The sequence below is a fragment of the Arvicanthis niloticus genome, chromosome 1, assembly GCF_011762505.2.
Source record: "Arvicanthis niloticus isolate mArvNil1 chromosome 1, mArvNil1.pat.X, whole genome shotgun sequence".
NCBI classification, from domain to species: Eukaryota; Metazoa; Chordata; class Mammalia; order Rodentia; family Muridae; genus Arvicanthis; species Arvicanthis niloticus.
In genome coordinates, this window is record NC_047658.1 from 121,228,217 (window position 1) to 121,243,917 (window position 15,701).

The window sequence follows — 15,701 nt, forward strand, 5'->3', positions numbered from 1 at the left end:
GGTTGGCAGTTGGTGGAAGGAGAGAAGAGGAAGGAGACCTTGACCAAGGAAACCACAAGTTGTTAAGAGCTCTCATAGCCAGGGAATAGTGTAGTTTAATGGTAAATCTGCCCAATCTAGGCATGCAGCATTCATTTGATATTTATTGACTTGTTGTGTCTTTATTCTATGGACTCCCTATGGGCAGGAGATTTACTGCAACAAATTGACGCCCAACTTATTATTTAGAATTCAACTAACTTGAGATAAAAGTGTATTGAAAGCTGAATAGGTCTGAGGACCTGCAAAGATCAAAAAGTTCCCCAAAGTACAAAACTTCCCCAATGGCCAAGGTCAGGAGCAGCACTCAGCTTACAGCTGGGCTTGCTCACTGCCCTGTGAAAACTGAAAGAAGGGTCTTCCGAAAATTCAACAGTGAAACAAAAGTTATTGTAACCAGACCAGTAGGTCATTTAAATTAAAAAATTAAATTAAAAAAAAAAGGTGAATAGACACAGACAAATAGATGTAAAAGGTTTTAAAATTGCTAGGAGTAAATTGCAGGCTGCTCTGAGTAAAGAGAGCCAAACAGACAAATAGAAAGGTTATAGTAATGAATTGTAAGGAGGGACTGGTGATCCTAGAACACAACTTCCTGAGAGGTAGTTTTCAGGTAGAAACAGTGAATTGAGGGCTCCAAACCAGATAATTTTTTAATATAAAAAAAGAAACATATTTTGATACTTAAAGATGACAAAAACAATGCATATCTTTTGGGCTTTATATGATGATATTTCAAATGGTTTGACAGAAATCAACTTAGGGAACACTTTATTATTTATCAGTATTGCTATATTTATTTATTTTTTGATATACTATGTCTTCTCAAAAGACAAAGCTCTAGATAAAAAATTATTTGCCTTGGAAAAGAGATTACAAGAAACAATAGAACTTTTGGTACAGGATAGAGATGAGATTTGTAAACAGATAGAAAATAATGAGGAATGGAAGCAGGGCTTAGAACAGAAGTTACAGGAGCTAGAAAAGATGATCGAACAGAGCATACAACAGCACACAGATCAGATGGAGAAACAGATAGAAAATAATGAGGAATGGAAGCAGGGCTTAGAACAGAAGTTACAGGAACAAAAAGATGAAAATGAAAGTGGGAGACAGGAGATTAAAAGGATAATTGAACAGAAGATAGAGTAGTTAATAGATCAGATGGAGAAACAGATAGAAAATAATGAATTGAAGACAAAAGAAATTGTAGATCAGAATAAGAGACAGAAAGATGAAAATGAAACTGGGAGACAGGAGCTAGAAAAGATGATCAAACAGAGCATACAACAGCTCACAGATCAGATGGAGAAACAGATAGAAAATAATGAGGAATGGAAACAATTACAATATAAAGAAACATATGAAGCATGTATACAAACCTTAAGGGAGGAATTTAAATTTTCAGCTGAGGAAAATACTGAGGTTAAGACAGAAGTAAATAGAGAAAGTCAACCAAGAGTTATTAGAAAACACACCTTGGTCTATCCTGTTACTGTACAACAAAGACCTCCAAACGTTGTTTACCCACAGGGTTATGAAGAATTTGAATGGCAACCTGTGGATGTGTTAGATCTGAGAAAATTTAAGGAGAGTGTCACTAATTTTGGTATGCACTCACCATTTGTTAAACAAATTCTGACTTCTTGGGCTATTAAAAATAGAATAATCTCCCAAGACTGGAAAGATATGGCAAGAGCTATATTAGAACCTGCCACAAATTTACAATGGGTTGCATGGTAGAGAGATGAGGCGAGGGAGATAGCAAGACAAAATAGAGCCAGAGGAAGAGAGATTTCCATAGACCAACTGCTTGGTGAAGGTCGTTTTGCTGAACTAGAGGTGCAGGCTGTATATGATGAAGAAACTCTGGCATTGTGTAGATTTTCAGGCTTAAATGCTTGGGACAAAGTTGCAGAATCCGGGAAGAGACTTGAACCATTTACTCAAGTCATACAAGGGCCAAAAGAAACCTTCCCTGACTTTTTACAAAGGCTAACCTCAGCTGTCGAAAGGAATATATCAGATTCAGTAGCAAGAAAAGCAATAATTGAGTCTTTAGCCTTTGAAAATGCAACTGCTGAATGCAAAGAAGTAATCAGACCACTGAAGGCAAGGTAGCATCAATAGATGAATAGATTAGATACACAGCTGATGTTGGATCTCACTCAGCTGATATGTCAGTAATAGGAAAAAACTGCAACTAGAAACCTAGAGATCACCCAGGGTTTCAAATGTTTTAATTGTGATAAATGGGGTCATCTCAGAAATGACAACAAGACAAATAAAAATAATACTAAATGGGGGCCTAAGCTTTCTGGAATTTGTCAAAGATGTGGCAAAGGCCGACATCTGATTAAGGATTGTAGAGCAACAACAGACAAATGGGGCAATACCCTGCCAAAAAACTTCCAGGGGGGCCTCTTGCAGGCCCCAATGCCAGACAAAAAGAGTTCTCTTTCCCAGGAAAATTAAATGTCACTGCTTCAAAAACAAATGTTGTAAGACCAGATAAGGCTGAGGAAGGCTTTATAGACAATTCAGAAGGCCTCACAGGAAGTCAAAAGCAAATATTTGGCAAACTTCTATAGAAGATCAAAGACCAAAACTAAGAATACTAGTGAATAATATTGAGATTGAGGGGGATGGTTGACACTGAAGCAGATGTCACTGTTTTTTCTCCAAATTCTTGGCCTGAAAGTTGGCCACTTCATGAAGTAGACATCCAGTTTCAAGGACTTGGAACTTTATCCAAAATAAAACAAAGCACCAGATGGCTTAAATGTATAGGACCAGAAGGTCAGCTAGGAAAATTTTGCCTTGCTGGGGATTGCAAATAGCCCCCGAAAAAATACAAAGAGGAGATTCTATTAATTATCTAGGGTATAAGATAAGTCTGCAAACGGTTAAGCCACAAAAGGTACAAATTAGAAGAAACCAATTAAGAACCCTAAATGATTTTCAGAAGCCACTTGGATATATAAACTGGCTGTGACCAGCAATTGGCTTGACCACTCAAGAACTAAGTAATTTATTTCAAACCTTACAAGGCAATAAACATTTAAATAGTCCTAGGAAATTGACTCCTGATGCTGAGAAGGAGATAGCCTTGGTAGAAAGAAAACTGCAGGATACACATCTAGATTGTATTGATCCAAAAATGGCCTGCATCTTAGTTATTTTACCTTCTACTCACTCTCCTACTGGAATTCTTATGCAGAGAGAAGATTATATCCTAGAGTGGATATTTTTAGCTCATAAACAGAGTAAAAAGTTAAAAACCTATGTTGAGAAGGTTTCTGAATTAATACTGAAAGGAAAAATGAGACTTAGACAATTAGTTGGAATAGACCTGGCTAAAATTGTTGTACCTTTTATTAATGCAGAAATTACATCATTATGGGCACACGATGAACATTGGCAAAGAGCATGTAGTAACTTTTTGGGAGAGATTAACAACAAATATCCTAAAAGCAAGGGGCTTCAGTTCATAAAAAGAACTAATTGGATTATCCCTCGTATTTTAAAAGAAACTCCAATATCTGGAGCCCCTACATTTTACACTGATGCTAGTAAATCAGGAAAGGCAGGATATAAATCAGAAGATATAAGTAAGGTGGCTGAGAGTCCCTATAAGTCAGTTCAAAAATCTGAATTATATGCAATAATCATGGCATTGTCAGATTTTCAAGAATCCCTTAATATGGTAACTGACTCTCAATATGCCGAAAGGGTTGTTTTACACATAGAGACTGCTGAACTTATTCAAGATAATTCTGAATTGACCTCATTATTTATTCAACTACAACAAATTATTAGAAATAGAAGTAACCCAATATATATAACACACATAAGATCCTATATAGGTCTGCCAGGCCCCCTAGCACAAGGTAATAATGATATCGACCAGTTATTGATAGGAAGCATGCTAGAGGCTTCAGAATTTCATAAAAAAAATCCTGTTAATAGCAAAGGTTTAAAGAAAGGGTTCTCTATTACTTGGCAACAAGCCAAGGAAATTGTGAGGCAATGCCCTACTTGCTCATTATATAACCAAACTCCATTGCCTACAGGAACTAACCCTAAGGGTACCCAAAGAAATGACATTTGGCAAATGGATGTCTTTCATTTTACAGAGTTTGGTAAACTGAAATATGTGCACCATACTGTAGACACATATTCAGGATTTCAATGGGCAACTGCATTAGCATCAGAAAAGGCTGATTCTGTAATTATACATTTGTTAGAAGTCATGGCCATTATGGGAATACCCATAAATATTAAAACAGACAGTGGTCCAGCATATACCTCTAATAAGATGGAGAAGTTTTTTACATATTATAATATAAAACATGTTACAGGCATATCATATAATTCTACGGGACAAGCAGTTGTGGCGAGATCTAATCGAACTCTAAAGGAGATGCTTAATAGGCAAAAGGGATCAATAAGAACCCCCAAAGATAGACTACATAGTGCTTTATTAACTCTAAATTTTTTAAATGCTAATGAACAAAACTCCACAGCTGCTGAGAGACATTGGATTGTGGAAAAAACTTCTGAACTAAATCAACCTGTTTATATTAAGGATATTATGACATCAGAATGGAAAGTGGGAAATGTGTTACGCTGGGAGAGAGGTTATGTTTATGTTTCCACAGGAAAAGAAAAGCTGTGGGTTCCTTCCAAGTTGATAAAGATCAGAAATGACAAAGGGAGACCCCCTGAAGCACTAGTCAACACAGAAGAAAAGGGAGACTAACTCAACCAACCAAATGGGTGATGTATATATGGTGTTATGTCTCTTATATGGACTTAACTGGCTGGGACTAAAATGTCAATACAAAGCCAAGAACATTTAATTGGGTAATAATTTCTCATGACTTAATACATGCCATCCTTTATAAGGGCATGTATATAAGTTATATATAGTTTGATTAAGTAATCAAACTAACCTGAAGAGGGCAGTGGCCCTTCTTTATTGATCTTCATTGACAAAGCTGTGTGCCCTACACGTTCTACATGAATGTTTTTATAAAACTACCTGTTGCTTTTAAGTTTTATATGTTACAGGATGAAAGAAGAGAAACTCAGCCCTAGCATGATTTATACTCAGGGATGCTGAGTCTCTGGGACCTCCTATTTCAGCTTTTTGCTTGATTCTACTGCAACTGCATCGAAGCTGCTTCTTTTAAGGACTTGCTTCCAGAACTTTTCCAGAACAGCTAGCTTGCCTGTCCAGCCTTTCTGACTGTAACAGTTATGGTGTCAGCTAAGCTATGAACTTTCTCAGTACATAGAGACTTCAAGGCAAATGATGCCAGCTAGCTCTCCTTTGACTAAGCCAATTTTCCTGTTTCCCTTTGGGCCCCCAGATGGGAATTCTTCGCCCCAATTCAGCTGGAAGCAGACAAAAGGAGATCATCGCCCCAGTTCCTTATGTTGGGGTGGATGGTTCTGGTTACTTTGTAAATTACACATGTGTTGTAATTTAAGGAATACTTTACAAATGTAGCTTCAGACAGGAAGGGAATTAGAGAGCTAAATCTCAGGAATAAAGTGGGATTAATATATTACTCTCATGTAGGCATTGTGCCTATATATCTTATTTAGAAATACAAGGCTTAGATCAAGTCCTTTTTAATAAAAAAAAAATAGTGAAAAGGAATTAACAGACAACTGCTCAGATTGCCTTACATAGTTGATTTTCAAAAACGTCAGAAATCCATAGAATTGACGTTACAAACATTCTTATATAAACATTTATTTTATTGGAGACCTATCTGATCCTGACAGCTTCCCAGTCTTGGATTCTAAGAAGAAATTGAGCATCTTTGGAGTTACACCAGTTGTGGTATGACAGCCACTAGGCAAGAATTGCCTCTTTTCATCTACAGACGAATAGTGTGCGAAAAAGAAACACACTTGCAGAATAGTCGACTGATTATATCTGCCAAGACAGAGTAATCAGCCCTTAGTAATTCTGCATTACTAGGTCTGTCAGATGATTCCTGGGCCAGAAGGCTGAAGACCAGATGCTCCAATGTTTTGAAATAAGGAACTGTCTAGATGCTCAGTGGTCTATTTAAATTGGTTGAGTTTTAGAAGCCACACTTTGTGCTTCCCATATCTTTATTTAACTGAGTCATTCTGGATTTCTGATGGGGTTGAAGATTTATAATCTCACAGCCAATCTAGGCTATTTACTTTGAGAGGACGGTTTTCAGATGCTATTCATTCTGAAGACAGGACATAAGCCAGGTTCAGAACTAAGGTTTTTTTTTTTTTTTTTTTTTTTTTTTTTTTTTTAAATTGAGAGAGATGGCAAGGTTCTATTTAGTTAGCAAAAATGATGGACTGGGTATTAGGTTTATCTTGTTCTTTAACAATCACAACATGGTAATATAGTTAGTGTCCAATTAATATGTGAAAAGAAAAAAATTTTTTTTATTGGACAAAAAGGGGGAAATGTGGAGGATAGCCCTAGCCTCTTGTTGTCATGGTAATTCCACTCCTGGGAGGGGCTGCGAAGGAGGAGTGAATCTTGTAAACCTTTTGTCCAATCAAATTTGTTAAATAAAGGCTACAGCAAGTGATTGGGCAGTGGAAGAGGAGTGGGAGGAGCCAGAGGCAGGGAAAGGAGATAAGAGGAGGAGAGCTGTTGGAGTGGGGGAGTTGGCATTTGGTAGAAGCAGAGGAGGTTGGCAGTTGGTGGAAGGAGAGAAGAGGAAGGAGACCTTGACCAAGGAAACCACAAGTTGTTAAGAGCTCTCATAGCCAGGGAATAGTGTAGTTTAATGGTAAATCTGCCCAATCTAGGCATGCAGCATTCATTTGATATTTATTGACTTGTTGTGTCTTTATTCTATGGACTCCCTATGGGCAGGAGATTTACTGCAACAAAGTGTTATTACATTTTTAAAAAATGTTTAATTTTAAAAAGCATTTTACTGATAACTGAAATTATCCAAATTAGTAATAAAATGTTTGTCCAGTTTTTTATAATTTTATTCAGTTTGCTCCTTGACAATCTCATGCTGACACATTATGTCTTCTATTATTCTCACTCCATTTGAGATTGTCTCCCTTCCTCCTGACTTCCACTCCTGAGTTTGGAGACTCATGGACTCATGGTGTTTATCAAGGACTATGCATGTGGCCTGAGGTTTGCAACTACCCCTCAATATTGTGATACTCACTATCCTGTATACAACTGAAGAATTAGATTGTGTCTCACCCATATTCTAGTAATGGATAAGAGCTTAGGGATATTTAATTTCTCTTGAGCCCTATTTCTAGCTATACATGACTTTGACTGTCCTAGTTCAGTAAAGGCAAGTCTAGGAAGCATAAGCTGTTGTAAGCTCATAATACGGATGGCTGTGTCATGCTAGGAAGACACCATTTTGTAGCCCTTCTCCATGTTTTTTGGCACTCATGCACCTTATGTTTCCTCCTCTGTGATGCTCTCTGAGCTATTGAGTGGTTAGCATAAATGGTCTCTGGAGTCAAAAAATCAATGTCACTTGGTCTCAGCACCTTGAGCAGCCATTCTGTATACATCAGTCTTCACAGGAAATAAGAAATTGCTCTGAATAAGCTTGAGAGTAGCACTTTTGCACCTCTCTCTCTTTATATCTCTCTGTCCCTCCCTCCCTCCCTCCCTCCCTCCCTCCCTCCCTCCCTCCTTCTCTCCCTCTTTTCCACTTTCCCTCCCTCTCTCTCTCTCCCTTTCTTCATTCCTTCTGTTCTTTTTTTTTTATTAGAGAGTTGCATTTTTCCATGCTTAAGTCTGATATGTAGTGTTTCTTTCTTGATATAAACATAAATATCTAGAATGCAGTTTGGCAGCATGCCAATTTAGCTATACAAATGTTGTAGGTGTGCCTCCAACCCCCATCTGAGGACATAACATTTCCAAGGTCATGTTTGTCATTTGTTTGTTTGTTTTTTGATTTTTGTTTTGTTTTTACTACTATTACCAGCCTTGAATTCCCTCTTATAGACTAGGCTCCAAATCAAGAGGATTCTTAGTTGCCCTCATAAAAGCCAATATACTGTTGTACTAATGAGTATATATTACCTGGGAGGTTAGCATTTTAGTTCACAGTGCTCACAGCTGGAAAAGACAATTGAAAACTTTATTTTTCTCACCAGAGCCTTTGTAGCACCTTTTGTCTCATTCTGGAACTTTGACAGCTCAGTTCTAGGCTAATTTCTTTATATTTTGCAACAAATTTTTAATGCTGCCTTTGGCTATAAAATCTTATCAACTATTTATACTATAATTCAGAGGAATGATGAGAATCTGTATTACTTTAAAGGGGCTTCACAGATGCCTTGTCTATCAGTTCATAAGGCAATGTACCACAATCAGTACTGTGCTTTTTGCATCTCAACCACTTTCAGGATACACACTATTTCACTCTCAAGTATCTTACTTTCATTTATGAGTTCTTATTTGCTTAGAAACAAATAGCTTTCTTTGTTCACATGTGGGCATAAAAGCAAATGTTTGTATTGTTGTTAGAGATTGTGCTGGCTTAGCAAATTAGAGATTTTTTTTCCAATGACCATAAGTTAACTAGCACTAATAGGTTATTAAGGGTTGGAGTACCAGGCATGGTATACCTCTTGTGGGTGTTAAGTCAAATGAGAGAGCTCTTGGTTACTACCAATGTATTTTTGCCAGGGTTGTATCCTTGGTGTTATTATGCAATGTGTGTGGTTGATGTGATTCCTAGAATTCATACCTGATTAGAACACACAGTTGTCTCGATGTTTTCAAGAATAGTATAGTATTTTTGTTACCATAAATTCTAGACCTGATGAAGGGGACATTCAAGTCAGTTTCAGCTCAGGGGTTTATAGGTTCTGGTTCTGAAGTGTATAGTATCGTCAGCAATAGTGACTTATCTTCTATCTCTAGGGAGGAATGGAGAGCTATAGAAATAAGCTGCTTATTTGGGGAAGCTCTTGCACATCCCTGTCTAACAACTAAAAGAAGGCTTTTCATGTCTGGTATTAATGTGTTTGTTTTGTGGTCTCTTGGAGTAACTATTGCTAGCCCACAGGAGAAAGAAATTTAAAACTAAGTATGTGTATTTATATATTGAATTATTTGTGCTATTTAGCTTTTTATATTAATAGTTACTAGTATAATTCCTTGTGGGTTTCTCATTATTTCTAGCTGTTATTTAATCCACATTCTCCTTTCTTCAGGGTTGCTCCCTCGACTCCTTTTCCATAAAGAGCCTCCCTTTAACTATTGTTCACATGATATTACTTATATCCTGTGATTTATAGTCATTCTTTTCCCATGGAAACCAATATCCATAATCAATAAAAATTCAGATTTGTGAAGGCCAGTCGCATTAGATAGTTCTACAAAACATATATGCACCTAATTCTCAGGGAACATTGCTGAAAAGGATGTGACATCATTGTAAGAGCCAAAGAAACAGGGAGTTTGCTCTGAGATTCTGTCTTCTAATAACATCAAAAACTACACTCATAAATTCTAACCAACATTACTGGGCAAACATGAGCAATGACACCTCTGGACATGCTAAAGTACACATGGGAAATATCATAAGGCACCAAGCCTTCACAAATTTCTATAGGCAGCTGAGAAAATCTAGGAACAGGAATACCACAGAAAAAAAATCAATTAAATTTCCAGGTGACATTTTGGAATATATATGCATATAGATGTACATTTATGCCTGCAATAACAATTAGTAAAATAAACAGGCTATAAATTTGATATTTGATATATGAAATTTAAGTGTGTGGAGAGAGAATATTGGAGTGTTGAGGGAGGAAATCTGAGTGATAAATAATGTAGTGATATAATTTCACAAAGAAAAATATCAAAAGTACTGCAAAACAATAAATTTTCATGTGAATTTCTTATACAAACTTCATTTAGCTAATATCCCTTTACTTTTTCATTGTTCACTATCCATGATTAAACCTTAATGATCTCTAGTACGTTCAGATTGCTATAAATAGATATTTGTATATATAATTAGTATATATTACATACAGGATATTTGAGTACTATATTCTCTTAATTCTGCAATCAGTTGAGAACATTTAGGTTTTCATTCCTTTCACTATGTATTGTGAATACCACTGCAGAGACTGTGTAGTGACATGGTTTTCTGCTCTTCTTCTTTCCAAACTGATTTTACTTCTTTTGAGTTTTTACTCAGTACTAGAGAATGAGATGCTCTCTATAATTACTTGTAGTGGTTCAATTAATCTATATTTTTACCAGAAGTATGCAACTGTTATCTTTCTCCAGGGTTTTTATAGAGCATTTTCTGTGTGAATTTGACAGCCACTTGTGCTAGAGGCTATAGCAGTGTCAGGATTATAGAGACATGATACTGTGCTCAAATTTCATATAGGTTCTTGAGATCTTACTCATGATCTTATGTTTGTACAGTAAGCACTTTACCCACTGACTCATCTCCCAAGCTTTACTGATTTATTTTTATTATAAATTCTTGAGATTCAGAAAGGTAGAAGACTTGTATTGAATCATCTCTAAGATGAGGAGCCAAGTAGTGTAGGGAAATGATTCATCTTCAGCTCAAATACCTGATAATGGGGAGGGGAAAGTATAATTTCTGTATGTCTGAGAAAATAAGAGGGTAAGGGAAAAAAGTGGGTGATAAACCTTACCTAATAATTCATTTAAAGGAGGTAGCTCTTGTGTTCAGGACTTTTAGCTCTAATCAGGTGAGCACTAAATTTGGAGCATGATAAGTATTGACATTTTTAAACTAAGTACACTTGTTTTCAGTATCAGTTGTAAATACAGCCTCACATAGTCTAGTCATGAAACAAGCATTGAATGTTTGCTATGTTCTTCTGGATACACCTATGAAATGAGGAAAACTAACTGAACATAAGGTAGACACATAAAAAAATCCATGTTATATTTCATTACAAACTTTCTGATATCCATTTGTATAAGTCTTCAGAAGAAAATATGAGTATGTATTTTCATTAATGGGCTTTTTATTCACATGATTACATAGATTTGTATGGATGTGTCAGAAAAACATTTGTGTGGAAAAGAGGCGAATATGATAATATATTCACTAATTTTTATCATAAGCTGTCCTAAAGTTATCATAGACATTATGTGTGCGTTTTACTCTTCTGACCAAAATGTTAACTTTTTGATAGCTGACATATTATTGAACAGGAGACAAAGTTGCGTTAATTTCTTGAGTTAATTATAGGGTGGAAAAAAGGATTCAATATATATTTAAAATTAAATCAATGTAGCATATTCGTATTACAAAAAGATAAAATCAAAGCTGTAAATATTATCTTGACTTCAATACAATCTTTGTGAATGCATTCTTCACATCTTTGTTCCTCAGGCTATAAACCAGCGGATTCAACATGGGGATGACCATGGTGTAGAACACAGATGCGATTTTGTCAGTGTCCATGGAATGATGGGACCTGGGCTGCAAGTACATGAATATGATTGTCCCGTAGAAAATTGAGACAGCTGTGAAGTGTGAGGCACAAGTGGAGAGAGCTTTGCGATATCCTGAATTAGAGTGCATCTTTAGTATGTTGGTAAAAATGAATGTGTAGGATATTAAGATGAGTATAAGGGCAAAAAAGATATTGAAGCTGGCTACAGACATAAGAACCAGATCATTAACATGTTTATGAGAACAAGATGCAATCATGACTGCTGGAATGTCACAGAAAAAATGATGGATTACATTTAACTCACAAAAGGTGAGACTTAATGCATTCACAGTATAGATGGAAGCATTGAGGAAACCACAGATATAACAGCTAATGACTAGACATGCACACACATGTGTTGTCACGGTGGTGGCATAATGTAGGGGCTTACACACTGCTGCATAGCGATCATAGGCCATTGACGCCAAAAGGTAGTTTTCCACATTGGCAAAGTTTGCAAAAAAGAACATCTGAGAAGCACAAGCATTGTAGGACATGATTTTGTCTCCTATAAGGAATCCAGCCATGACTTTTGGAGTGACTGTTGAAGAGTAACAGAAGTCCACTAAGGACAGGTTACTTAGGAAAATGTACATGGGTGTGTGGAGCTGAGAGTCCAAGAGAATTAACAGGATCAACCCCAGGTTTCCTACCACAGTGATGATGTAGATGAGAAGAAATATGATGAAGAGGGGAAGCTGAAGGTCTGGATCATCAGTGAGTCCCATGAGGATGAACCATGTCATTTCTGTCCTGTTCTCCATTAGTGATATCAGTTAATCAACAGAGAGCCTTAAATTTTTGTAAAGAAGAGTAGAATTCTGGTTTAAGAGATGTTTTAGTGGTTAGAAGCCCTGGCTTTCTCTTTCAAAGGACCCAGCACCCACATGGCAGCTCACAACAGTCTCTAGTCCAGTATCAGTGAGTCTGTCTGATACCCTTTTTTGGCCTTCTGGTATGAGTCACACATTGTACATAGAGGTACATGTAGGAACCACACATAGAAACATACTTTATTATTTTTTAAAATATTTAACAACTGGTTAATAAAGGAATTGGTATCTTTGGAATTTTAATTTAATTCTATCAAAACTCTCTCTCTCTCTACACACACACACACACACGTGTGTGTGTGTGTGTGTGTTGTGTTAGCTACCTGTAGACAGTTTTGTAACTGTGAATATTGTCTATTCTAATGTGTCTATGTACCTGCTCACTTTTCCTGGGCCATGCAAAGCTAAGGCTCCTCCACTTTCCTGTCAAAAGCTGGTACAGAAACAGGATGGTCCATGTCATCACATAATGACTTTGATAAATTATTTTCTCCAAGGAAATAGTCAAGCACATTAGGTATAGATTTTGTGTATTTTTAAATATCATAATTAGCAGTTTCTGTTCAGAACCCTGAAAAACTTTTACCCATTGCAAGCTAGAAATCCAACATAATTAAAATTAATTATAATGAATAATTATTTGGTTTTACCACAGTGAACTGAGTGGCATACTATTTGGTAATATCTTTTTGGTCACCATATAATATTTTTATCAAACATTAAGCAAGTAATACTCTTTTAATCCAACCATGAAATCTTTCTTATGAATACTAGATGAGTATGAATGAGGTAATTAGCACCAAATTGTATTTTAACTTTCCCCAGCAGTTTTTCATACTTTTAATATAGCATATCCAGATACATCAATAAGGATATATTCAGAATTATGTTGGCATGATTAGGCCACAGGAAGCTTTGACTCGAATTATTATTGCTCTATATTGTAATTACTAGTATTGTTGAGGTTACAGGTATGCTGGGAGAATGTTTAACCTCAAATCAATTTAAAATGAAGATATATCTGATATATCTTTAAATAAAATATGGAGAGCTCAATTTCTTGAAATAGATATATACCAGATCATCTATTAAGTACCTCAAAAGCATCTAACTCCTCTAAATATCATATTGGCATCTGAAAAAAATGAAGACAGTAATGAGGCCTACATTGGGATATTACTGAAAATCTAAAATAGGCAGAGGCAATAAAATGCTTTCCTTTAAGCTTGGCTTAGAGAGTACCACTAATCATGTTGTTATTGCTATATGATAATAGCATGATGGCCTTAGTTCTGGGTAAGATAAATTCAGTCTTAAAAATTTTCTCTGCAAATTGCCCTTTCTGCCACTGGTATTGCCTATGCCTCCTTGTGATCCTTACTTTGTTTTCACTCTAGGAATATTTGTTCTGATCATACAGTCTTTCATGTACCAATCTTTTAAAATTTTTCATTAATCTAATTCATAATTTTAGATAAATCATTTTTCTTGTTTCCATTTTTAGTTTTATTTTTCTCAGGATATTTTTCCACAGCAAGAACAGAGATCAAGTAGAACAATTTCCTAAATTGTGCAGTTTATTTTTCTCAAATATACATTTTTCTTATCATCTAATGATACTTTCTTTTTTGGCTTAGCATAGTTGGAAGGATATTCATTCTAAATAATTACCACTTCTTATCATCCTCTCCTTGACCTTTAGTCCATATTAATTATCTGTCTATATCTTGAAAATATTTAAGTGGCCAATCTTACTTTATATGAAAACATTCATCACTTGCTACATTAGTTTCAAATGAAATTTGTGGTAGCGTGTGCAGACACATGCACTCATGCAAGACGATGTGTGTGTGTGTGTGTGTGTGTGTGTGTGTGTGAAGTAGGATTAAAAGTATTATTTTCTACTTTATTTGAAGAAAAACTTAGGATTTAAGAATTTACATGATAATCTCAATTTTGTCAATACTTTGAAAAAACACTCAATTTGAAAGAGTTACAGATTTCATTCCACATTGAACTTGAGCTCACAGGATAAGATTTGAAATGTGGTTGAGAGAGTATTCATTTATTTCTAAGCCTTCATCAGTATACAGAAAAATAATCTTATTTTCTGGGTTGTGTCTTTTCTGAATAGTTTTATCTCCGACTAAGTTGAACATGTAGTGAACTAAACACAATTACATCAACCAAACTACATTTTATATTCCTTTTGAGAAGAATGATTTATTATATGATCCTGACATTTATCCCTCAACTCAGCATCTCAATAATAGTTTTAGAATATTAAATTTTAGCCTTTAAATTGTTTTATCTCTTAAAACTATTTTCAGACAACTGTTTTCAAGTAACTCATAATAAGTAAACACAGCCCATTTATTTTATGTGAATTGTTATCCTCACTAATATGCTTATGAAATATAAGTAGCCAGTTTTTAGTAGGGAAATATTTTACCCAGAATGGTTACTCTAAAATCTTAAAAATCTACTACTTGATATTTCACAAATTCTCTTTCAGTGGCTTGCTCTTAGAAAATGGTAAATATTTATAGCTGGTCTGGAGCAAACAGTGTTAGGGGAACAGAACTTCTATATAGACCAAGTACTTATTTCACCTTGTATATCTCCTTTTCCCTTGGAAGCGTTACTTACCTCCATATCAGGGGTATATATTACAGCAACAGAAGACAAGTTTACTTCTCTCCCATAGTTCTCAGGTTGTGTTTGTATACAAAAAAACAAGAATGTATAAGGATTTCCATGAAGAGCTTGCCAGTTAAAAGTTAATGAATGTGATTTATATTTTTGAGTGCTTTTTTCTCACCTTTCTTAAAGGCTCCTAGTTAATCTTTAGGTTAGTCCAAAGACCTGCACCTGTTAACCATGGCTGGGATTCATAAAGTAAATAGTATGTAATGGAGAATGGCATGCTATTTGGGACACTGTGCCCCATCCCGTGTTTCACTGGGATGTCAGATGCTAGTGCATGGAGGTCTGGAGAGAATTATAGACACTCAGAGAGCTCTCCAGAGTCCCCCAGAGTATAGCTGAAGATCCTCATACTGTCTTTTTAGGGAAAAGCAATTAAGTTACCTTGGGGACCAAACTTGTTTCTGTATCTTGGAGGTTAAATACACTGTCTGATGGGTATTTGAAAACATAAAAGTCATTCATATTAATGAAGTACTATGCAATGTTTCTATAAATAATGTACATTAAAAATGTTCATATTATTTTATGAATGTCTGCCATTAACACTCTATTTATTTATAATAAAAACTTTCAAAATTCTTCCATCTAGGTTTTTCTTTTTATTTTATAGGCCTT

General features: G+C 35.6%; 1 protein-coding gene across 1 annotated transcript; it reads right to left on the minus strand.

Annotated features, from left to right (window-relative positions):
• Positions 1-10,066: 10,066 nt before the first annotated feature.
• Positions 10,067-15,384, minus strand: LOC117716241 (olfactory receptor 5B3-like). The gene is made up of 3 exons (XM_076925836.1): positions 15,199-15,384; positions 15,027-15,098; positions 10,067-12,336 (listed from the first exon to the last, which is right to left on the minus strand). Exon 3 carries the CDS (start codon positions 12,306-12,308, stop codon positions 11,385-11,387), a length of 924 nt encoding a protein of 307 aa, XP_076781951.1. The 5' UTR covers positions 12,309-12,336; positions 15,027-15,098; positions 15,199-15,384; the 3' UTR covers positions 10,067-11,384.
• Between the last annotated feature and the right edge of the window lie 317 nt (positions 15,385-15,701).